At 40.0% G+C, this 24,417-nt stretch overlaps 2 protein-coding genes across 2 annotated transcripts; both read right to left on the bottom strand.

The window, feature by feature from the left end:
- Positions 1-16,735: 16,735 nt before the first annotated feature.
- LOC124253198 lies at positions 16,736-18,189 on the bottom strand. The gene is made up of 3 exons (XM_046686920.1): positions 18,026-18,189; positions 17,663-17,745; positions 16,736-17,189 (listed from the first exon to the last, which is right to left on the bottom strand). The coding sequence occupies exons 1-3, from the start codon at positions 18,066-18,068 to the stop codon at positions 16,869-16,871; spliced, it is 447 nt and encodes a 148-aa protein (XP_046542876.1). The 5' UTR covers positions 18,069-18,189; the 3' UTR covers positions 16,736-16,868.
- A 351-nt stretch (positions 18,190-18,540) lies between these two features.
- On the bottom strand, positions 18,541-21,030 carry LOC124253173 (sterile alpha motif domain-containing protein 3-like). The gene is made up of 5 exons (XM_046686888.1): positions 20,642-21,030; positions 19,924-20,279; positions 19,398-19,562; positions 19,143-19,242; positions 18,541-18,915 (listed from the first exon to the last, which is right to left on the bottom strand). Exons 1-5 carry the CDS (start codon positions 20,642-20,644, stop codon positions 18,541-18,543), a joined length of 999 nt encoding a protein of 332 aa, XP_046542844.1. The 5' UTR covers positions 20,645-21,030.
- Between the last annotated feature and the right edge of the window lie 3,387 nt (positions 21,031-24,417).

Below are 24,417 nucleotides of genomic sequence, written 5' to 3'. Positions count from 1 at the left end.
GCCAAACCCTAAACCTTTAGTTGCATATTGCATTACTTTAATGTGTTTATTATGCATCATTTTTCTCCATGTATAAGACTTGAAGAGAGTTTACATGTGCTCATCTACATTTTCACCTTTTTGTACCAATTGATTCATGTTATGTAGTCATTTCTGGTAATGCCTCAGCTGGCATTGCATTTACTTCTCCTCAATCGTGGTGTACCATTGCATTATCATCATGTCCCAGTTATCATCTGATGAGTTAGCTGCTTTCCTTAGGGGTTTGAGAAGCTAGGAGTTACACCAAAAGGAAAGACTGAGGAAGAACTCAAGGATTGGGTGGCAGGTATGGTGGCAATACAGGAGTTACAGAGGAAACACTGGAAGTTCACAGGTTAAATCTGAGGAGTCAGAGCATCATGCAATTCCACCAACCCAAAGCTTGCCCAGTTCGGTTAGTTTTTAAACAAGCTAAGCTTTCATGTTTTTCTTGTGACCCAACAGCTAAGGGTGAAATTTCATTTGGCGTGTGGTACTCACGAGGTGGAAAGCTTTATTTGCAGTAAGACTCATCCTGAAGCTGAGATCTTACAGGCACTCAGGAGAAACACTCAGGGTGAAGCTGCCCGTGTCATAATGAGGTTAGGTCACACTGCTTCACTCACCTCAGTCCTTAAAAAATTGAAGAGTGTATTTAGTTCATCAGTCCTGGAGCAAGGTGAAAGTCCTTATGGCCCAGTTTTATGGTGCATGCCAAGGGGAAAAGGAGGATGCTACTCCATGGGGGTTGCAGACTGGAGGACATGTTAGACAGGCTTGTCTTACAAGGTTTCATACAGCAGGATAGATCAAGCTCTGTACTCAGGACAGTCTTCTGGTCAGGACTCAGACAGGAACTGAAGGACTCAACAGGACCTAAAATTCGACAATATACAGGATTTCGACCAGCTTCGAGTTGCTATAAGGAGAATAGAATATGACCAGGAACAAAGGAGACTGGAATTACAAAAAAACCATTACCAGCCAAGGTTATGACTCCAGTTCAACCAACATCTGAGTATCAATGTTGATGGGTGTTATTGACAAGTTGTCATCCAAGATTGATAATCTGGAGGCAAGGATGGATCAGTTCACTCCTACCTTTTCCCAGGCACAGAAGAAAGGACAATATCGTCTTCATGATAGTGCAGCACAGCTACCTCATGATTTTGAAATAGTCTGGTGTCCAGTGCTATAGATGTGGACAATATGGTCACCTTATGAGAGGATGCCCGGCGTCGCGTAGACCATATGAAGCGTGGATCTTTAAATGGCAGAGGACCAATGTCAAGGGGCAGACATTAGGTTTCTAAATCTTTCAGACAGAGCCCTTCTGACTGAAGCTGAAATCATCCATTCCAATATACCAGCCAGATTGATTGGAGAAGCTAATAAGTCAACTGTCATTATCAATGGTATTTCACATAAGGCCCTCTTAGATACAGGATCATCAGTGTCAACTATCCCGGAAAGTTTTCACAAGGAATTTTTTATCGTCTGCTGAGATTAAGGACTTAGGTGATTTCATTCATATTGAATGTGCTGATGGAGAGACATTGCCTTATATGGGATATGTGGAAGTTCCAGTGAAACTAGTGGGTTATCGCCATGTCTCAAAAGTAATTGCTTATTATTGAGTAGATCCCAGACAGTGAGTACAACAGGAGTGTGCCTGTTTTACTGGGGACTAATTACCTTATACCTGCTCTTGAGAGTTGCAGGGAGGCAACCCGGACCTAACTTTCTTCAAGTAAGCAAAATGCCCACTTTGGTATCTTGCATTTAGGAGTATCATACTGCAGGATAAGGAACTTAGAAGGAAGGATGGGACCCTGGGACTTATCGTAGTTGAAGTCAAAAGTAGTTGTACCTCCCAACAGGACCGTAACAGTCAAGTGTTCCCTCTACAAGGAACTGCCTTACAGAGAAAGTTGTGTTATGCTTCATCCAGCCAAGAAGCCATCTATATCATCAGGGCTCGAGATAACCCCTGCGTTATTTCGTTGCCAGTACAGGAGATCAGTACAAGTTCCTGTTCAGTTGTCAAACCTTACCAACCAGACTATAGTCGTTTCTCCTAGGGCAATCATCTGCGAGATACAGTCTGTCCAGATTGAGAAAGTTGCACCCATCAACTTGGAACAGATTGCTACTGAAGTAAAACAGCACCCACTGGACAAGGTGAATATATCTCCAAAGGTTACTGAGGAACAGAGGAAGCTAGGTGAAGAGCTAATCCAGAAATACAGTGATGTGTTTTCTACAGGAGATTTAGATGTTGGCCACTATACTGATGTGAAACATTGGATTCAATTGACAGACCCTACACCATTCAAGGAAAGACATCGACGCATACCATCATCAATGCTTCAGGAAGTGAAGGACCATCTCCAACAGTTACTTGCGTGTGGAATCATAAGACGTTCTCATAGCCAATGGGCTTCTAATGTAGTCCTTGTACGCAAGGTTGACAAGTCTTTACGCCTATGTATAGATTTCCGATCGCTGAACCGTCAGACTACTGTTAAAGACGCCTATGCTTTACCACGTAGAAGAAATCTTTGATAGACTGGCAGGATCCAAATTTTTCACAGTTATGGACATGAAGTCTGGCTACCATCAAATAGAAATAGAGGAAGACCACAAAGCAAGAACCGCCTTTACAGTTGGACCTCTTGGTTTCTATGAGTAAAATCGCCTGCCTTTTGGACTTGTATATGCTCCCGCTACATATCAACGCCAGATGGAACACATGTTAGGAGATCTTCATTTAGAAATCTGCATGATTTACCTTGATGATGTCATCGTATTTTCTGATACTTTTGAAGAGCATCTCATTCGATTAGAGAGGATTTTCCAACGATTGAGACAAAGTGGAATCAAGTTGGCACCCAAGAAGTGTAACTTCTTTCAAGAACAAGCAAAGTTTGTCGGCCATATTGTATCAGCAGATGGAGTTCGGACTGACCCAGCAAAAATTGAGAAGATACTGAACTGGCCAACTCCTAAGAGTTCAGAGGAAGTCCGTCAATTCCTTGGATTTGCCAGGATATTACCGAAATATGTTAAGAACTTCTCTAATATCGCTTGGCCTCTCTCACAATTGCTCCCTCCCACCGTGAAGAAGAAAAATCGCTACAAGAAGACAAACGACCAGAAGGTTAAATGGACTTGGGGTCAAGATCAGGAATCAGCCTTCAAGCAACTGAAGGATGCTTTGTCAACGCCACCTGTACTTGGGTATGCAAATTATGACCTTCCTTTTGAAGTTCATACAGATGCAAGTTCACGTGGATTAGGTGCAATACTCTACCAGGAACAAAAAGGACAAAAGAGGGTCATAGCTTATGCCAGCCGAGGACTAAATAAAGCAGAGAAGAATTACCCAGCACACAAGTTGGAGTTCCTGGCATTAAAATGGGCAGTAACAGAGAAATTCTTTGACTACCTCTATGGAAATCAGTTCACTGTAATGACGGACAACAACCCTCTCACATACGTTTTGACTACAGCTAAACTGGACGCTACTGGACACAGATGGATTGCAGCCCTTTCCTCATTCAACTTTGATATCAAGTACCGTCCCGGAAAAGGAAACGCAGATGCTGATGCGCTTTCAAGGTTGCCACAAGATGACGAGACAGATACGATAGCTGCTACATCTGTAAAGGCCATCTGCAATAGTTGTCAGACACCCAACTACATTGAGAGTTTATGCTGTACAGCTGAAGTTATCGCAGATGATAACGTCGAACACCGGAACAACATAGCTAGTTTCACTCTACGGGATTGGAGGAAAGCACAGGACAGAATATATCACCGAAAGATACCAGAAGATATACCTATGGGTCTTGTCCGAGAATTCAGTCACCTTCAGATACAACAGTGAGTGTTATATAGAATTACTATCATGGATGGAGAAGAGAAGAAGCAAATAGTTCTCCCTGCAGAATTTATCAAGAGAGCATTAAATGGACTCCATGATGAGATTGGACATCTCGTCCGAGATCGGACTCTATCTCTCTGCAGGGATAGATTTTACTGGCCTGGCATGGCTAAAGATGTTGATCAGTGGATCAAGGACTGTAACAGATGCTTCAGCAGAACACCAGCAGAAGGCAGAGCCCCTCTTTTCTCCATCACTACCAGCCAGCCTCTTGAGTTAGTGTGTGTCGACTTCCTTACACTGGAGATGTCAAAGGGTGGATATCAACATATTCTTGTTCTGACCGATCATTTTACAAGATATGCTCAGGCCTACCCTACTAGGAACATGACTGCGAAGACAACTGCAGAAGTCCTTTTCAACAACTTCTTTGTACACTATGGCTTTCCCACCCGACTACATGCAGACCAAGGCGCAAACTTTGAGAGCAACCTGATCAAGGAACTGTGTAAGCTGGCTGGAACAGAAAAAAGCAGGACTACACCTTACCACCCACAGGGAAATGGAATGACAGAAAGATTCAATCGGACCCTGATAAGTATGTTAGGTTCTTTGCAACCATCCCAGAAGACCAATTGGAAGTCATATGTAGCACCGCTAGTCCATACCTACAATGCAACATGACATGAATCGACTGGAGAAAGTCCTTTTTTCCTAATGTTTGGCAGACAGCCACGTTTACCTGTTGACATTGCATTTGGAATTGGTTCTTCACAAGGTAGACAACCTAAGACCAACTACATCAAAGATCTGCGCCAACGACTCGCTGACTCCTACAAGTTTGCAACAGCTGCAGCACATAAAGCCAGGGAGAGACAGAAGAGTCGGTATGACATCAAGGTCAGAGGAGCTATTCTCAGCATTGGAGACAGAGTCTTAGTGAAACAGCTTGCATTTGAGGGAAAGCACAAACTGGCAGACACGTGGGAAGAAGACATCTATATTGTGATGGACCAGCCCAACCCAGAAATCCCAGTGTACTGTGTACAAAAAGGAAGACGGAGATGGACGGCTAAGGACACTTCATCGAAACTTGTTGCTACCAGTTGGTTCACTAGACATCAACACGAAATAACTAGGACTGTTCCGTTCCAAAGCCTAGAAGGAAGTACATGGGATCTGTGGTGAAGAACCAAGAGTCGACCCAACAAGTATCAGACAGTGATTCTGATGATGATACCATGGTACTGGTTGTATCACAACCTGTGGACGTCACTGATGTATCTTCAGTGGTTAGTGTTCCGTTGAATGCTGCCCCACAAGCAGAAGAAGATGGACCTGAGACCAATGTAGACGAGGAATTCGAAGATTCCACTGCTACAGTTGTTCAAGATAGGGGAGAAGGAGGTGATTCCACAGCTGGTGACAGTTCTCATCTAATAGCTGAGGACAGAGAAGAGCCAAATCCAGAACAGGAACCAGATCCAGAATCAAATCCGGAACAGGAACCAGATCCACAACCAGAACCAGATCCAGAACAGGAACCAGAGCCTATTAGGGTACCTAGGAGAGTCCTACCGTCTCTACCACCTAGGAGATCCACAAGACAGCGTAAACCACCAGCCTGGACGGGAAAGGGAGAATTTTGCATGAGTCAGGCACCAGCATTGTTGACAGACTGGAAAACTAGAGCGTCATTCCTCAAAACTCTAGCTGAAGGAAGACTCTTACAGGACCTCCCAGAAGACGCTTACAGGGCCATGTTATTCCTGATAACTGGTTCTGCTGTATCATAGAATACATGTCAGGACGTCATTTTCTTTGGCAGGGGAGAATGTAGCAGTACGTTTGTAAATAGTATATTGTTAGATTTTAATCATCATAGTAAACTTATATGAAGAAAATTAATAACCTAAACCTAAATATTTAATAACCTAAGCCTAGATATTTAAACTTTACTTTCCTTAAATACTTGTGTTAACTTCAGCACTTGCACAAATCTACTAACTCATAGGTAAGCTGGGATAGTTCAGCCTTTTCATTGTATTGTAATGGTAGGGTTATTTTTTAGTAGAAATCAGGCTTGTTTTAGGGAGGGGACAGGTTAGGCATAAGGTGGGCTAAAAATAACACACTAGGCTTAGCCTTCAGTGGGCTGGTCCATTTAGCTCTTGAGGGGTGAGGACCCGCTAGGCAAGTGCCTAGTATGCTTCTTCCCCATTATGCAATGGGGTGTGCCAGTGCATGAGCATCTCATGAGCAGAGGGATCAGTCCACTGAACTTTTCTTTTGTAGGCATTTATTGGGTAATTTTGAGAGCATGGTTTTTATTGGGTAAGAGTTATAGGGTAGGGGTATAAAAGGGTAGATTATTTTTTCCTCTGCACTCTGTGGTCTTACAGAGACAAGAAAGGTGAGGAATTCACTATTGTTTCTGTAGACTGGGCAAACAGAGTTTTAAGTTTCTTAAGTTTTGGCTAGATAATGTTAGGTAGTTAATTTTTGTTGTATTTTTACAGGAACATTATTTAGGGAATTAAGTTGGGATAAGGGCAATAGTATAGGTATATTTTATAGGGTTTTCATTTTTCACAGGATCCTTGTAGGCATTATTTATCTTTGTTGTTTAATTAACTTAGTTTATTGTTGATTTTATTATATATATTAGTTGAGTATAAAATAAATTGATTTGATTTACAAAATCTTGTGTTTGGTTATCATTATGACTTTAAACCCCTGAATCCTGCGGACCTGAGGACCGGAAACAGCATCCTCCTGTTACAGATTTTTGGCGAGCGTGCCAGGATTCAGGTCAGTTTGAAGTCATAATGGCCACAAATTTTGTAGAAATTGAGGATTTGATAGACTTTAAATCTGAAGTAGTTCATAATGATAGGAATGCGTCATCAGGGGTTGATTTACTTATACCTAGTTTAGATGACTTCTCTTTACACGAGGCAGGGCAGGTTTCTGGTCATCATTTGAGGTATGCAAGTAATCCGGTACAACCTCCCAAAGTGGGTGAACACCACTTACTTGGTTTATCAGAGGGTTCTGATTGTACTAGAGATGCCAGGTCACGAAAACCTGTTTCTCGTAGAGAATTTGAGCCAGACAAGTTTGATGGAAGGGGCGTTGACTGGCAAGATTATATTGTTCAGTTTGAACAAGTAGCAAGTTGGAATGGCTGGAGTTTGACTGAGAAAGCACAGCAGCTGGCAATGAGTTTGAGGGGGGATGCTAGGAAAATGTTAGGAGACCTGACCATGTTTCAGTTGAGAAATTATGAAGCTCTCAAGAATGTTCTATCTCAGAGGTTTAGCCCAGTTGAGCGAGAGTCAGTTTACAGATGTGAGTTTCGAAACAGGACTTGGAGGAAAGGTGAAAGTGTAACTGATTTTGGTTATGGTTTGAGACCATTAGCTTGTAAGGCTTTTCCTGTTATTCCTCACTCTGCCAGGGAACTGTATACAATTGATCAGTTTATTCAAGGGTTAGCCAATAGAGAGATGAGTAGGCATGTGCAGTTTCATCACCCCAATTGTTTGGAGAATGCTATATCTTTTGCTGAGGAATTTGAGGCATTTGAATGTACACCAGTCTTAGAAAATAAACCAAAGTGGGAGAAACCAACTGTTAGAGCAGTAACTACACCTGTCACTAATGAAAAGAATGAGATCTCTGAGCTGACCAGTGCTGTGAAAGCTTGTCTTGAAAAGCTGACAGCCCAGCCATCTACCCTTCCACAAAGGACTAGGAAGACAGGGAAATCGAAGCCTAGGTGTTATATTTGCGATTCCAGAGATCATCTTTGTGCCAAATGCCCACAGAGAAAGATTAGCTCAAATCCTGAAGAAGTGGAGAAGGAAAACTAGATAGGGCTGCGCTTGAGGCCAAAAGTTCGGTCCAACATAGGGATAGGGACAGGCCAAAAGTTAGTAGTTGTAAACTAAAAACCAAATGTTTTTGTGTACCAATCAATGTAGAGGGAAATGAGGTAAACATGTTGATAGATTCTGGTTCACCTGTTTGTTTGTTGCCTAAAAGAGTTTTCAGACAGTTGGGTTTTAGTCAGTCATTGTTGGAGAAGACTGATATAGATTGCTCCGTGTTGACTGGTCATGACTTACCTATTATTGGATCTTTGTTGTTGGATTTCCGGATTGGGGAACATGAGTTTCAACAGAGAATATTTGTGGTAGACATTGGTGATTTCACAGGAATTTTGGGTATGGATTTTCAGAATGAGTATGATGTTTATGCTCGTGCTGCTCATGGGGTTGTATATATGGGACAAGATGTAATTTATTCTATAGAACAAGCAAGGACAGTTTGTGCAAGGGTCAAAGTGACTGAAAAAATCACTGTTAAACCCGCATCTGAAATTTATATTAATGGCTTTGTGTCTGGGAAGAAACCACAGGGAGATATGATTGCAGAACCTTACAAATCTTTTGCTAGAAAAGGATTACTAATTGCCAGATCCATGATTGATGCATCAGAGGGTAAAACAGTAGTGTCTGTGGTAAACATTACAGATAGACCTATAAAGATTGCAAAACACACTGCCATAGCTAGCGTCGAGGCAATTGAGGAGCTGAATTTTACAGAATCTAAGTCTAATTGCGAGGCTAGTGAGTTACCTTCTCATTTGGAACTTTTGGTAGATAACTCAGATTTACCGTTTGATCAGAGGCAGGAACTGAGAACATTTTTGTTAAAAAATCAGTCTGTCTTTATGGGTCCTGATGGTCAGCTGGGTAGAACAAAGGTAGTCAAACATGAAATAGATACTGGGAGTGCCAGGCCTATCAAATTACCACCTCGTAGGTTACCTTTACATCAGAGGGATATTGCAGAGAAAGAAATTTCTCGCATGTTGGCAGAAGACATCATAGAACCGAGCAACAGTCCTTGGGCCTCTCCAATTTTATTGGTGACAAAAAAAGATGGTTCCATAAGATTTTGTGTTGATTATCGTCGGGTAAATGCTGTTACCATTAAAGATGCATACCCTCTACCGTTGATTCATGAATCCATAGATGCATTAGCTGGTTCACAATGGTTCTGTACTCTGGACTTAGCTTCTGGCTATTGGCAGTGTGAAATGAAAAAGGCTGATAAGATCAAAACTGCATTTGCTACTCACAAAGGGCTTTATCAGTTTAAAGTTCTTCCTTTTGGACTTTGTAATGCTCCGGCAACATTTGAACGCCTGATGGAGTTGGTTCTTCGAGGATTATTGTGGGAAAAGGTTCTATGTTAATTAGATGACATCATTGTATTTGGAAAATCGTTTGAAGATACTTTAGATAATCTTCAGCTAGTTATGGATAGGCTAAAGCAGGCCAACCTTAAACTTAAACCAAAGAAGTGTTCTCAGTTCAAAAGGGAAGTTGCTTTCCTGGGACATGTAGTTTCACCAAAAGGTGTTGGCTGCGATCCAAACAAAATTGAGAGTGTAAAGAACTGGCCAACTCCTACCAGTGTTCATGAAGTTAGGAGTTTCTTAGGTCTTGCTAGCTATTACAGACGATTTATTCAGAACTTCTCTCACATAGCTGCACCATTACATGCTCTCACCAGAAAGAATCAAAAGTTTGTGTGGGTTGAAAAGTGCAATAAGGCCTTTGAGGAACTGAAAAGTATGCTAATAACAGCACCTATTCTAGCATTTCCATCTCGAGAGGGACAGTTTATCTTAGATACTGATGCTAGTCAAAGAGGGATTGGGGCTGTTCTATCACAAATGCAGGATGGTGAAGAAAAGGTTGTTGCATATGCAAGTAAAACCCTCAATAGGTCGCAGGAAAGATATTGTACCACCTACAAAGAGTTATTGGCTGTTATTACTTTTGTGAAGCATTTCAGGCATTATTTGATAGGGAAGAAGTTTACCATCAGATCTGATCATGCCTCTCTTACATGGCTTAAAAACTTTAAAAATCCTGAGGGAATGGTTGCTCGTTGGATTTCTGTTTTAGACATCTATGACTATGAATTGAAACACAGGAGAGGTTCTCAACATCAAAATGCTGATGCAATGTCAAGGAAACCTCACAGAAAGTGTAAAAACATTGATTGCTCAGAATGTCATGTAACAAGTAAAAAAGACTGTAATCACCCTGTTGCTCAAGTTACAATCATTCCTCAGACGGTGATGATAGTGATGATGATTGTACAGGTACAGTTAATGAAAACATTGTCAGTAACTGGATTGAGACTTGGGACAAACATTCCATAGAACAGTGGCAGAATGACGATGAGACTTTGAAGGTTTTTATAGCACTAAAACAAAGATTTCAGGAAAAACCATCTAAAGTGCTTGTGGCAAACTGTTCTCAGCAGGTCAGGACCATGTGGGGAGAATGGGAATCTCTTGAGATAATTGACAGAATCTTGTACTTCAAGTCTATTAATGGCATTATGGGTGATTTAAGATACTTGCTGGTTGCTCCAGTTGCGATAAGGAAGGAGATCATGCACATGCTTCATGACAACATAACATCAGGACATTTAGGCAGGGATAAAACTTTGAAAGCTGTTAAAAGAAGATTCTTTTGGCCAGGAATGACAGCAGAAATAACTTTGTGGTGTAGACAATGTATTGTTTGTGCCCAAAGGAAACCAGGTACAGGAAGAGCAAGATCTGAGTTGAAACAATCAAACATTGGGGCACCTTTTGATAGGATTGCACTTGATGTGGTTGGACCGTTGCCTACAACTGAGAATGGGAACGAATATATTCTGGTAGTTGGAGATTATTATACAAAATGGAAAGAAGCATTTGCTATTCAAAATCACACAGCATTAACCATTGCAGATAAAGTGGTCACTGAGATTGTTTGTCGATTTGGATGCCCCATGCAAATACACACAGATCAAGGGAGAGAATTTGAATCACTGCTGTTTTCGGAAATGTGTTCCAAACTGGGCATAGATAAAACTCGTACAACTCCATATCGACCGCAATCAGATGGATTGGTTGAACAGTTTAACAGAACGCTGAAGCAAATGTTAAGTTCGTTTGCTAATAACCACCGAAATAACTGGGATGATCATCTACCTCAAGTTCTAATGGCGTATAGATCTTCAGTTCATGAAAGTACTGGATGTTCTCCATACCTCCTTTTATTTGGACGTGAAATATCTTGCCCTCTGGACATTATGGTGGGAAAACCGCCTCTGTTGCAACCTGACTTGTGTCCTGTTGCTTATGTTCAATGGCTACAGCACAGCATGAACCACTGTTTTTCTTTTGCGCAACAGCATTTGGGAGTCGCTGCCTCCAGACAAAAGAAATACTATGATCGAGGTTTAAAACCTCGTAGTTTTCTTGCTGATGACTTTGTTTGGAGATGGCACTTACCAACTGCCAATCGCCCTTTATCATTAGGATGGATAGGACCATATAAGATTATTAGGAAGGTGACTGATGTAACATATCAGATTCAGAGAAGTACTATTGCAAGGCCTATAGTTGTCCATGTAGATCATTTGAAGGCATATGAAGGGAGGACAACTCCTGATGCTTGGCGTGATGAACCTGCAGGAGATAGCTCAGCTGATGAATCCCGTAGTGTGTGCTCTCAACATGAACATCATGATTCTCATTTGGAAGCTGGTCTTGAGGATATCGGTGTGGATGTTGAGGAAGTCAAACGAACACGTTGTGGACGTACTGTCAGGCCACGCCAAAGATATTCTCCTTAAAGTTTTCAGCAAGCTAATTTTGGGAAATGCTTGTATCTGGATAGACCAATATCTTGTGAGGAGGAAGGGTTGCACGAATGAGTTCACTGAGAGTAACCATGGCCATGGTTCCGTAGGTGACTCAACATAAACAATCATGAAGAGAAACTGAAAAAGGTTTCATAAGGGGTATAGCGTTATAGAACTTCGTGTTCAGAATAAGAAATGCCCGTGACATGATTTCTTGTGTTAAGTCCATCTCTTCCTTACAGATGAGCGACATCTTAGATCTTTGTGTAACGCAGGCAGAGCTTGATGAGCTTGAAGGGGACCATGACTCTCGACCATGTGATGAGTGCAAAGCTGGACCGTTTCCTTCAGCAAGGGCCCGGAGGCGCCATGTAAAAAAATATCACGCATCATTTGTTCATCTGTTTTCATGTCTGGAATGTGGAAGGAGATTTCGGGCAAAGAACAGATCTCCATCGGCACCTGAAGCTCAGGCATATCATTCAAACGAATGAGAAAGAAACAGCAGAGGTCGAAGTCAACCATCACCTCACATCTAGAGAAGTAGCTTCGATTGTCTAGGGAGGACATAGCAAAGAAGGCATGGGATCAGCCTTTGATTCCCATGTCTGGGCCTGGGACACCCAGGGACACAGAGGTTAGACCTCTGTTTGATGGGACTGATAAGTGTATCAGTATTGTGCGAAGAATGCCGCCTCTTCCTCCACTTGTTAATCCCTATGCTCAAGACTACTTCCATCCTGAATATGAGGAGTGGATGTGGTGAATGAAGAAGAGACTTTGAAAAAAAAAAGAAAAGAAAAGAAAGCAAAACAAATTATCAATTCTGTTGCTTTTGTTTGTGTTCTGTTGGTTGTTGTGTATTTTTGGGGGTTTTTGTGTGTTTTTTAAAGATCTTAAGAAGGGGGGAATGTAATGGTAGGGTTATTTTTTAGTAGAAATCATGCTTGTTTTAGGGAGGGGACAGGTTAGGCATAAGGTGGGCTAAAAATAACACACTAGGCTTAGCCTTCAGTGGGCTAGTCCATTTAGCTCTTGAGGGGTGAGGACCCGCTAGGCAAGTGCCTAGTATGCTTCTTCCCCATTATGCAATGGGGTGTGCCAGTGCATGAGCATCTCATGAGCAAAGGGATCAGTCCACTGAACTTTCCTTTTGTAAGCATTTATTGGGTAATTTTGAGAGCATGGTTTTTATTGGGTAAGAGTTATAGGGTAGGGGTATAAAAGGGTAGATTATTTTTTCCTCTGCACTCTGTGGTCTTACAGAGACAAGTAAGGTGAGGAATTCACTATTGTTTCTGTAGACTGGGCAAACAGAGTTTTAAGTTTCTTAAGTTTTGGTTAGATAATGTTAGGTAGTTAATTTTTGTTGTATTTTTACAGGGAACATTATTTAGGGGAATTAAGTTGGGATAAGGGGCAATAGAATAGGTATATTTTATAGGGTTTTCATTTTTCACAGGATCCTTGTAGACTGACTATCTTTGTTGTTTAATTAACTTAGTTTATTGTTGATTTTATTATATATATTAGTTGAGTATAAAATAAATTGATTTGATTTACAAAATCTTGTGTTTGGTTATCATTATGACTTTAAACCCCTGAATCCTGCGGACCTGAGGACCGGAAACAGCATCCTCCTGTTACAGTATATAGGTTCATGGGTATTGTCACTCGGGCAGTCACAGGCTTGGCCTGTGATTAGGGTTTTATTGTTCCCTGGGGCCACATGATTGTTTTAGTCATGTGGAGTGACTACTTCAAACTTTTGCTGGTCAGTCAGCCTATTTCTCCTTTCTGCCAGTGAGCACATTCTCTGCACAAGATCACATAGGGTAAGTTCATTTATCACTGTATCTGGCATCTTAGGTTTGGTTATTATGTATTTTAAGCAGTTATATATATGTAGTATTTTAGCTAGTAGTGTATTATATGGTAAGGTAGGTTTAATTCAACTTACTTGTGTATTCAACAGAGGTATATGCCAAGTTTATTTCATAGGATATATATAATGCATTATTTTGTATGTGTAAACGGGTTAGAAGTATTCTATGTATCATGTATGTATGTATATTATTTTGGGAATGTATAATGTATTCTGTACATGCTAACGTAAGTGTACCATAACTATTATCCTATATTTATATAGTATATTTATTTGTGCAGGGCTTATCACTGTACATCGATCACTCATTCCAGCCTGCGTCCCTGAGACGAGGTAATATATTTATGTTCAATTGCATGTGCATGATCTTTATATAAAGTGTAATATGTTTTATCTAAAGGGATTTGTAAAGTATACAGAAATGAACTGTAAATCTTAAAAGTGTTATAAGTAATATCGTTATCTTGTGTCTATGTACTGCCATGATGTTTATGATTGAATTATGTACGTTTTAGGGCAGATCTGGGCTTCCATTTGTCCGAATAAATCCCTCGAACCACTACAAGTACTCCCTTGTCTCTCCTGGTTTTCAGTAGTCTCGGACAAACGGACCAGTGGCCGCGTCGAACGGCTCAGCCCAACACTGTAAATAAAACGTTGTCAATTTGACAACTAAAAAGTTGTCAAACGGGGGTGCCTTAGGTAACAACTGGAGTATTTTGACAATGCATTTGGGTTGTCATTCACATGGTTGTATAGTCAAATTGTTGTCCAGCCATATTCAATTTGAATATTTTATATATTCAAAACTGGCAATGTAAAAAAATGTCAATATGAATATATTTCGATTGTCACAATTCACAATGGCATAAAAAAAACACACATCCAATGGCAAACAACATAAGTACCGTACAGTGAGTATGATTCTGAATGCAAATACCATTCAATTCATGCATTTAGGTCGAAATAAGCATTGACTTGTGAACATAAACATGAACACTTGTGTGGAGAACGATATCTTTTATTTCTAAACAATCAAACATGTATGCTGTATTTCATTAGTGCATGAACAACATGTGTATATGGTTGTAACCCATATATATTATATATACTGAACAGAATAAGTTAGGGATACTGGTATTTTTATGATTTATATTTTATCAGTGTGTCAATGAATAAAAAGACCATTATTCATAATTTCAAAATTTACCTTTATAATTTCAAAATTTATATACGTATATGCCTTACTATTTTTGTCCAGTACATATATTCAGAGACTAATCATATATATATGTATATGCGTGTGTGTGTGTACATAGACATAGACATATACTAAGTATATATATATATATATTATAGTATATGTCTATGTACAATTCATGTATATACCACATGAGACCATACCTGAGAAATCAGAAAATAAATATACTATATAACCATCAAAAGTTTAGACTCACTAGTGTAAATGCAGCCACTTACTTCTGGCAACTGATCTGAAATAGATTTTGTAAAATATTCCATACTTTTTAAAGGTACTGTTTACACATTAACTGATGTATTGTAAAACAAATTCGTAATGTTGGAAAGATTATTGTCATGAGTTCAATAAATGATGAAACTCAGTGAAAATTGGCGAATTTTTATGAAACCTCAACACTTAAACGCAGCTGTTCACATACATGATATTTGCACATGCTTTTCAGCTATTTCATGCATGATCCTCTTGCAGCCCATCTGCATAAGGTTTGCAGTTGGTTCACCCAACGTGTAGAGAAATTCATCTTCGATGTAACCATATATATAGATAACTTATAGTGAGTTCTTTAAATGAGTCTAAACTTTTGATGGGCAGTATATATGAAACTTTTACCTTTGTTTCTCTTCTATGTATTTCTTATATGTCATATAATGCTAGTAATCTGCCAATCAATCAAATACCCTGTTAATGACCTGACACCTTATCAGCCATGGCTTACTGCACACACGAGTCACTCAGGGACACACGGCCATAGGCCACAGCCGTAAATTTCACCTAGATCAAGTAAAACATCATACGCCACCGTGCTGCAGGGTACTAAACTGGGAGATAAAATCGAAATAAATATTATTTCTAAAGAAATATTAATTTGCAATATGAAGGACACACTCACTAGTTACAATCACAAACAAAATATTTCATCATGAAATTTGTACTCCCATGGCATGAAAAATCATCAATACCATCAAACTTTGTTTCAGCTTCAAACGTTACCTCTCTATAGACATCTCACAGTACTTTATATGAATCAAGTTATGAGTTTTGATACAATAATTTTCTACTGAGTCCTGAATTAGAAAGTCATGGTAATAAACACACTAATGTCATTGCATGTGGTTACTGTCTTCTGTCTACTGTGAGTATGGAACATATTTTAAGATATCACGACATTTCTCAAATTCTACACAAAGAATTGTCTTTCTTTATCATCTTTAGAATTAATTGTTTAAAAAACCCCGTCACATCTGAAACTCACTCGTATTTACTTTTAGACGACGATATGCAAACAACATGTCATAGCTTTTCAGCAATACACATACATTCAGGAAAAATAATTCCATTTAAACTCCTATAATTAAAAGTAATAATAATACAACCCCCACCCTAGCATGCATGCACACCTGCTTTATGATGTTGGTATTGTTTCAATTTTGAGTATTCAAGCAAAACATATCTGAATTGTAGGGTATACCAGGGTCAATTGTAACATTTTCATTAAACCTAATGCTTTATGATACTGCATTATTACAGATCAAACACTAGTCTGTTTCACAGTCTCTGAACCATATTATTTCCCTACTGCCTAGCCCTCTCTGCAATGCTAAAGCCCAAACTGAAGCAAGTCTAGATTTCTTCAGGTTCTGAATCTCTGGTCTCTCTGGGACTCCTTTTTAATTTAGGTACCCTCAGAGTCAGGTACCTATTCGCCTGCACACAAAGTCAGCCGCTCAGCCACCGCGACTTCCACAAAAATGGAAGTTGACAACTGGTAGTCTTGACTGCAGATTTTGTGTACCCCTCTGATAAGTGTAAATTGGCAGGCTCTCAGCGGAAAGCTATGATTACACAATGCCATTTAGAAAGTGCTGGCTGAGGGGGTTAGGTGGCTGACTTTATGTACTGGCGAATAGGTACCTGACTCTGAGGGTGTGGGTTCGAATCCGGGATGGGACTCAACCCAACAACAGTACTAGAATCTGTACTGCACTAAGAAAGTCTAATCCCAAATATAACATATGTTATAAAATATTTAGTTTCAGTGTTGTGGTCTTTCTGACAATTACCCAATGTTACAATTGACTCTGTTGTCAAAACATTCAATTTGTTGCATTTAGTTTTGAAATAAGGGAATTGACCGATTTTTCAAAACTCTTGGTTTTCAAGGTTTTTCTACCCATAGGTTTATTCTTGATTTTCAGCAACATTTTGTCGAAGAAAAGATGAGTTTTGCTGAGACCTTGGGGATATTGCAAATTAAACACATAATACACTGCAAGGTAAACCTTCAAGGCATCTATGATATTGTCGGTAGTGCAGACTTTCTGGCCCTCAGAATACACATGAAAAATGGACACGTCGGTGAAGGCCTCCTCTGCACCTCCATCGCAGACAATGAAGGATGGCACGGTATTTGCACCCTGTAAATTAAAATGAAATAGCTTGTTCTAGGCCGTGCAAGAGGTCAGCCCTTACGCCACTTAATTTAAATGAATAAACATATACTGTACTATATCCAGACATTATTGTATGCATTGATTGATTGATTGATTAACTGTTATGCATATAAACTGTAATAAATTCATTTAATATATGTATATGTATAGGTTCATACGTTCTTGTCTCCGTATGTCAAAGGGAAGTAACTCTACTGTAGTGGTTTACATTAATGGCTTACATAGACCTTCTTCTGGTCCCAGTGGCCCCAAAACTCTATCACCACCTTTACATAATGGTTAGTTTCAGTATACGAAACGTGTTTTTGAAAAATGGAAATGTTCGGATTAACGCGGCCTGATTGTATAAAACATACTTATATCAATATTTATCTACATATAAATATGCATACCATAAATACTTTTTTAACAATATAACAATATCCAGTGTAACTCACTTGCCAGTCCTCTGCAATGAAGGTCTTAGACTCTTCTCTTAAGAGTCCCGGAAGACCGAGGATGACTGTGGCCAGTACTGCATCTGTACAAACAGTATAGATCATAATATGACTGATGCACTATTACCATAACCAATTGTAGGCATGACTGAACACATGGTTACACGATGATTTAATAGCAAAATATCAGGTTTCCAGAAAGTTGTAATTTTCAAAATGTGTCCAAATTACAGGTTGCATAAAATTATCAATTATCAGTTAAATAATTTTAAAAAATTGTTTAAAGATTTTATTTTCAGGGACCAACAGGGTGAACAGCTACATTTGTGCAATATCCACTGAAACAGGAAAAAACATGCTTACACATTTTTTCTGTTTCATCAGTTCTTTTGTCCACGTCTTTCATCAAGGCTTTGATGTCATCCTCAACTTTCGATGAATTTCTGATTAGGTAATAGATTATTTCAGACACCTTTCCCAGTCCAGAGTTTACATTGTCTGCGATGTTAGTCCCTGTGAGTCGAGAGTATTCTTCACAGATCTGAAATCATAAAACGTTTTATGATAACATAAAAGAACCAAAACTTGTATTATTGTTGTTAACTTTGAGTGGCTGTAACAAATTATACAATATGACTAAGTATTGTATTAAAAGTTATCGGCTTCGTGGAATATATTCATTCATAAGAAGATAAATAAAGCACTTAATATAGATTTTAGCTTGTATATGTGTAATACACTTTTAATGTTAAGTGTATACCCTGCCAACACAAAACGACGAAACAACGTCGTTGTGTGGTCCGCAGTTTTCACTTAGTAGAATACTAGATAGGCTTTATGCACCATTCCAAAAGCAAACGTTTTTACACACGATAGATTCATGTAGAGTTCATATATACCTCATCCTCATTAGCAAGCCAAGGGTATTCGTCGAGAATTTCTTTTACAGTTGCTCCCCCTGATGTGACCATTTTTCTTCTGGTACTGAAAGTGAGTTTCATGAGTAGCGATATCTTGGAGCGATCAGGTTTTCGTGCTCTGGCTTCCTGCTTCATCCACTGTATATGTCTATGGATGCTGTGGTCATCTTCTCCAACAGGCAGGGACATCTTGGGTTGTTTAGAAGGAGAGGGTTCTTCAAGCACAACTTTGTTCGCAGACTTACGTTTGCGTTGCTGAACACACGTCACATTTGAATCCTTTCTTCGTCGGTTGTTGATAAATTTGTCACGGATCCTCGCTCTCCAGAGCACCTTTGCGACAAGAGAGTAAAACAAAACAGTCATGCATTGGTTATGGAAACAGCTTAATATAACCGCAAGATAACTGTACTATCGGTGTGTAGTAGGGTACACAAGCATAAATATACTTTGTCAGTTAACTTAAATAAAACATTACGATTCAGTTGTAAGGAGAGGGTTCTACTGAGATGAAACCAAGTGCCCAATCTATTTTTAAACAAACCAAATCATAAACTTACTCTAGTGCTGCTACCTTCTAAACCGTCTTCGGTCATCAAATGAGGCCATCTTTGAAATATGGCGTCGATCATTTCATTATATTGATATGACAGAGGATATCTAGAAAATAAGAAAAAAATAATAATTTCTTATCAATGATATTACTGGCTTTACAGATACGTTATAATTTGAGATTTATCATTGAATGGGAACTTATTACTGTAAATTGTACCGTAAGTTAAACACATATAACCAATATAATGCTGATATCTTACAGTGTGTACTTCACAGACACATCGTTGTAAATGGAGTCGAGAAGGTGGCTTCTTGAACCCTGGTTTGGGAAGCCGCCATTATCCAAAACGTCAACCGCACCTCTTGGAAGGGCTGCCGGCAGTGTATAGGGTGACTGCCATGGCGATGTTTGAATGTTCGTGGTACTGTGGATGATAAAATACTTTGTGACAATAAAAAAGTAAACGTTCATATTGCATCTGTTGATATATTTAATGCTAATTATCATACGAATAGCCTTATCATAAGTTCATAGTTATGTGCATACAGAAACATTATCAAACAATGGCATCAATTTATCAACATTTGCATTGTCTGGGCGAGCAAATGTATTTCTTCTAGAAACATTCCATAACTTAAAGGTGTAAATAATGACAAATTACTGATCGCTAATCTACTTCTTCATTACAATTGATGAAAGGTTTCACATCACTTACTTCTAGAATAGCCGGGCATAGTATTTTTGCTTTAACATGTGCGTGTGAATCAATGCTATTAATTACATACCTCACAGATGTCTTGATCGTACATGTGCAGGTCGCTGGTGTCTCGTTCATAACGGTTGGAACCTCTTGTGGGCCAGCTGTCGTACACAGAGGGTTGTCACCTCTCTCGCTGACATCAACAGCTTTCCGAGTACTCATCACCCTTAGCTTACCTCCCCCTTGCAATTTTGGATCATTTAAGGAAATGTCTACCCAATCAGAATACTTATCCGAATATAGTTGGGTCTGAAACCCGAGTGGAATATCAAAGTGTTGAGAGATAGCATTCTCTGCTTGATCCAGCGTAAATGAGATAATTGATTTTTGATTGTTTCCATTTCGTTTCACATTTGTGATGTGGAATTCAACCTCTGCCATCTACAATAAATAAAACAAAACGGTTATATTATTGGAATTACATAAACTGAAAAATGTGTGTAGAGGAGAAATGTGTGTGTGTGTGTGTGTGTGTATACATATGGTGTTCCATAATACATTTGAAAAAAGCATGCATGATGTGTGCCTGTATACAACAATATGTAATTGTTTATGGATGCACATATGTACGCATTAACTTTGTATGTATCTAGATATCACAACGCTGGGCTGAACTAACATTGTAACACTTCCAAGCTTTCCAAAATATCGGTACTTATTCTCAGTCTCAGCGATTTAGTTCTCATGAACTGTCGTTCAACTGAACAGTCGTGTAGATGTTTGGGAATAAATTGTTATCTTACCATTCCATCTATGACAAATCTCTCGACCCTGAATTAGAATCTCTTGTCCACAAAACTTCCACTCAGGTGCAGCGTTAGCCTGTATATATAATGGGACAACCAGATGAACAGCAACATTGTGTGTAGACAGGCTGCTGCCTTTCCAATAGGATTTTTTTCAATATTTATTTGTTTAAATCCTAGGTAGAGTTTAATCACCGTCATGGTGTGTCCAGATGCGTATAACGGTAATTACAGACCCGCGCAAAAAGTATTCGGACACTTGACGTAATTTCCATAGACTTACATGCTATTTCAGTGCAGCATAAGTAATTTTCATGAAGTGAGTTTTGGATGGATCTTTGTAAAAATGACAGGCAAATTTGAAATCATCTCTGCTCTGCGCACATAATTTCAGTTCAATTTTCCCAACCACCATTCAACTAATGACATCACATTTATCAACTTAAGTGTAGTTCCTCAATGCACAATCCCGTAGGCCGCCATGTTAAAGGAGCTCACGGCATTGTACATATCTTGATGAAATTGTTGCCATTTGATAAATAAGCGACGGAAAATTAAACAGAAATTATGTGATTGTAGGTAAGATGATTCCTCACAAATGTGCAAAATTTGACTTGGATCTTACGAAAATTAAATTCATGAAGATTATTTAATGCTACACTATATTACCATGTAAGTCTTTGGAAAGTACGTGAAGTGTCCGGATACTTGTTGCACGACTCTGTGTACGCGCACTTTATAATGTTTTGTGGAACACGCTTCGTTGGCTTGTTAGTGTTGGGGAAAACGTACATGGATATGCTCCTGTCAGTTTGGATATTGATCAGAGTAAGTAAGTTAACTGCTACACTTCCAGTCCAGTCCAGTCCCAGCGTCATTGAAGGGTATACAGCACAGCGTCCAGAGCGGGTTTTTACGACACTTGTGGTAGGATTTGAACAAGGCAGCCTACGTGTAGTAAACGGATATATAAATTTTATTCTGTAAAATATGTTCATTTCAGAGACTTGTTGGTAATCTAGACCCACGGCCGCAGGATATACGCAGGGGATTTAGATATATTACGAGGGAAGCCTTGTGGCTAAGGCCTTATATAGTCACGTCGAAGGCCCGGGTTCGATTCCCCGCTTGGGTACAATATGTCAAACCCATTTCTGATCGTGATATCCCCCGAAGTGGTACATTAAAACGGCGTAGGACCACACTCGCTCACGCATGTTTATACACGGCTGGTGGGTATATATACACGGCTGGTGGGTATATATACACGGCTGGTGGGTATATATACACGGCTGGTGGGTATATCTACACGGCTGGTGGGTATATCTACACGGCTGGTGGGTATATATACACGGCTGGTGGGTATATCTACACGGCTGGTGGGTATATATACACGGCTGGTGGGTATATATACACGGCTGGTGGGTATATCTACACGGCTGGTGGGTATATCTACACGGCTGGTGGGTATATCTACACGGCTGGTGGGTATATACTGACGTATACAATGTGTTCAAAACCATGCATGCAACAAAACAAATGTAAATAATTTATTCAGAGATTAATGAAATATACTCTTATAAACAGCGCATGAACCCAACTCTCCTAGACTCTCCGTGTGCCATGTGGTGACGATATACTTCCGTGACCAAGCCACGTGGCGAATAGAAATGGAAAGTAGACACTGGTGTTATGGATGATCTATACATAAATATACACTGGTGTTAGGGATGATATACACATTACTATACACAGCATCCGTCTCACAGCTACATCACAACCGCGCACATATATATCCACGCCAGTCAGCATTCAGTCAGTAATCCACACGCACCTTATGGAAATATCGTGGATCACGTGTTTCCAGTTTCGCTTCCGCAAGTTCGAGGCCCATGGTGTACTATATGACAAAGGATATGACACTGGGTTCATATTATATATCACTGTTTGATTGTGATACATTGTCTGTGTTGGGGACAGGAGCATCCACGCCAGATGTCGGCCCTGTACACGTGTATGTCCTGTATAATGATCACAGAACTACCCTAAGTATACTGAACACCGTTCTTGTGTAAAACGACCGTTCATCCTATTAGCCCAACACGCCACAGTGATGTTAAACCTTGTTAATCTGGAATATCTCCGCCCCGCTGACTTCTGTTTTACAAAGCATATAAAAAAGAGTTCCTACTTAGAACAAGGATAGATTAAACAGCGTATCCGGACATTTGATTATCCGGATGATTTCACAAGAGGTAATTTCCGGATTAAAGGGGTTTCAGTGTAATGTTCTTCCTCTGTAGACTTTCTGAAAAACAGCATATCCATACTGGCCAGGGTCATATGTACCGGAATGGTTTTCGCCATTTCATGACATGGACAACTTCAGCTTTCATGCCATCTCACGTCAACCCCACCAGGGGCTGCGGTGGTGGGTGAAACAGCGCCGAGGGACGTCTTCGTCGTACCAGGTATCCCACCCCCACCCACCACGGCAATATCCCAGGCGTCCATTGTAGTGGCGCGGACTACAACGGCGATGACGTCGTCCGCACAAAAATGACCACGGCCGGCGTTGACAGCGTCTACAATTGTGACGTCGTTGGTGATGGTAATGAATATCTTCCCAGACATCGCTGATCCAGTGTGTTGCTCTGTGGACAGAAGCTCCAATCACAGGGATGTGGCTCCACACCCACTCCCACCACCCCTCCTCCAGACCCTCGTCCCCGCTGTCCTGTCTACACCGAGCGTCAGTGTCTCCAGGAATATCGTCTTCTCTAGCGTGAATAGTTTCACCGTTACTACCATCATTTGGAAACCACATAAAATTCACAACAACAGAAGGAGCGTAGGGCCGGTGACGCCATAATCCCAGCCCAGGATCAAACCACAGACAGGGTCCACGTATAGTCGAAAAATTACTTCCACATTTCTCTGTCTTCATTTCAAAGGTACAAGGTGACGATCTACGACCAGGGGAAATCGTTCCTGTATGAAAATCTTGTACACAAACGTATAGATCCAGGTTGTTGCCAGCACAGAAGACAACGATATGAATGTTAGCGTCAGTATTCTGTATAAATATAGGATTTATAGGTTGTTTGAAATTTTGGCTAAGTCTTTCGTCAGTTTCCAGCTTTTATTCCTTCCCCGTGTGACGTTTCATCAGCTGGTTAATGTACATCAAGGTTGGGGGACCATGTCATGAGCAGCAAATCACATTACCACAAACTTCACTGAGATAATATTCTGTTGTCAGTTTTACTCTCAAACCGTCAGGTAGTTGTATTTGTTCAATTGTTTGTTTGGAACAGTTGGTGCCGGGACTGTATACTCAATAATTAATGGTTTCAATTGACATCTTTGAAACGGTCCCGAGGTTTTCTTCACAGGTGCGTGAAGCCGGAACGCTAGTCACGTGATACTAGACAAACACTCATGTTGGCCCAGTGTTCGTGCACCGTGTCCTGCAGTTTGTAAGACGAACATTCATTTATCGTTGTGATAAGACACCCAGCGAGGACAGGGCGGGGCACGATATATATATGACTACCCATATTCTATTATTCATACTGTCGTTGTGCATGTCGGCGAAAATGCAGCGTATATGAAATAAATACCGATTCACGTTTGCCCTCACAGAGAATGCAAACATAAATACATAAATACATTTAATACTTGTACTTAATATTTATTTATTGTATTCATCTAGATTGAAAATACAGTTTACGAATTTGAACTTCACAGGAAATATATTCCTTCAAAGAAAC

Source organism: Haliotis rubra, unplaced genomic scaffold (genome assembly GCF_003918875.1).
Source record: "Haliotis rubra isolate DU_JTF1 unplaced genomic scaffold, ASM391887v1 Scf534, whole genome shotgun sequence".
Classification (NCBI taxonomy): domain Eukaryota; kingdom Metazoa; phylum Mollusca; class Gastropoda; order Lepetellida; family Haliotidae; genus Haliotis; species Haliotis rubra.
The sequence above is the reverse complement of the archived record's forward strand: the minus strand, read 5'-3'. Positions and strand labels throughout refer to the sequence as shown.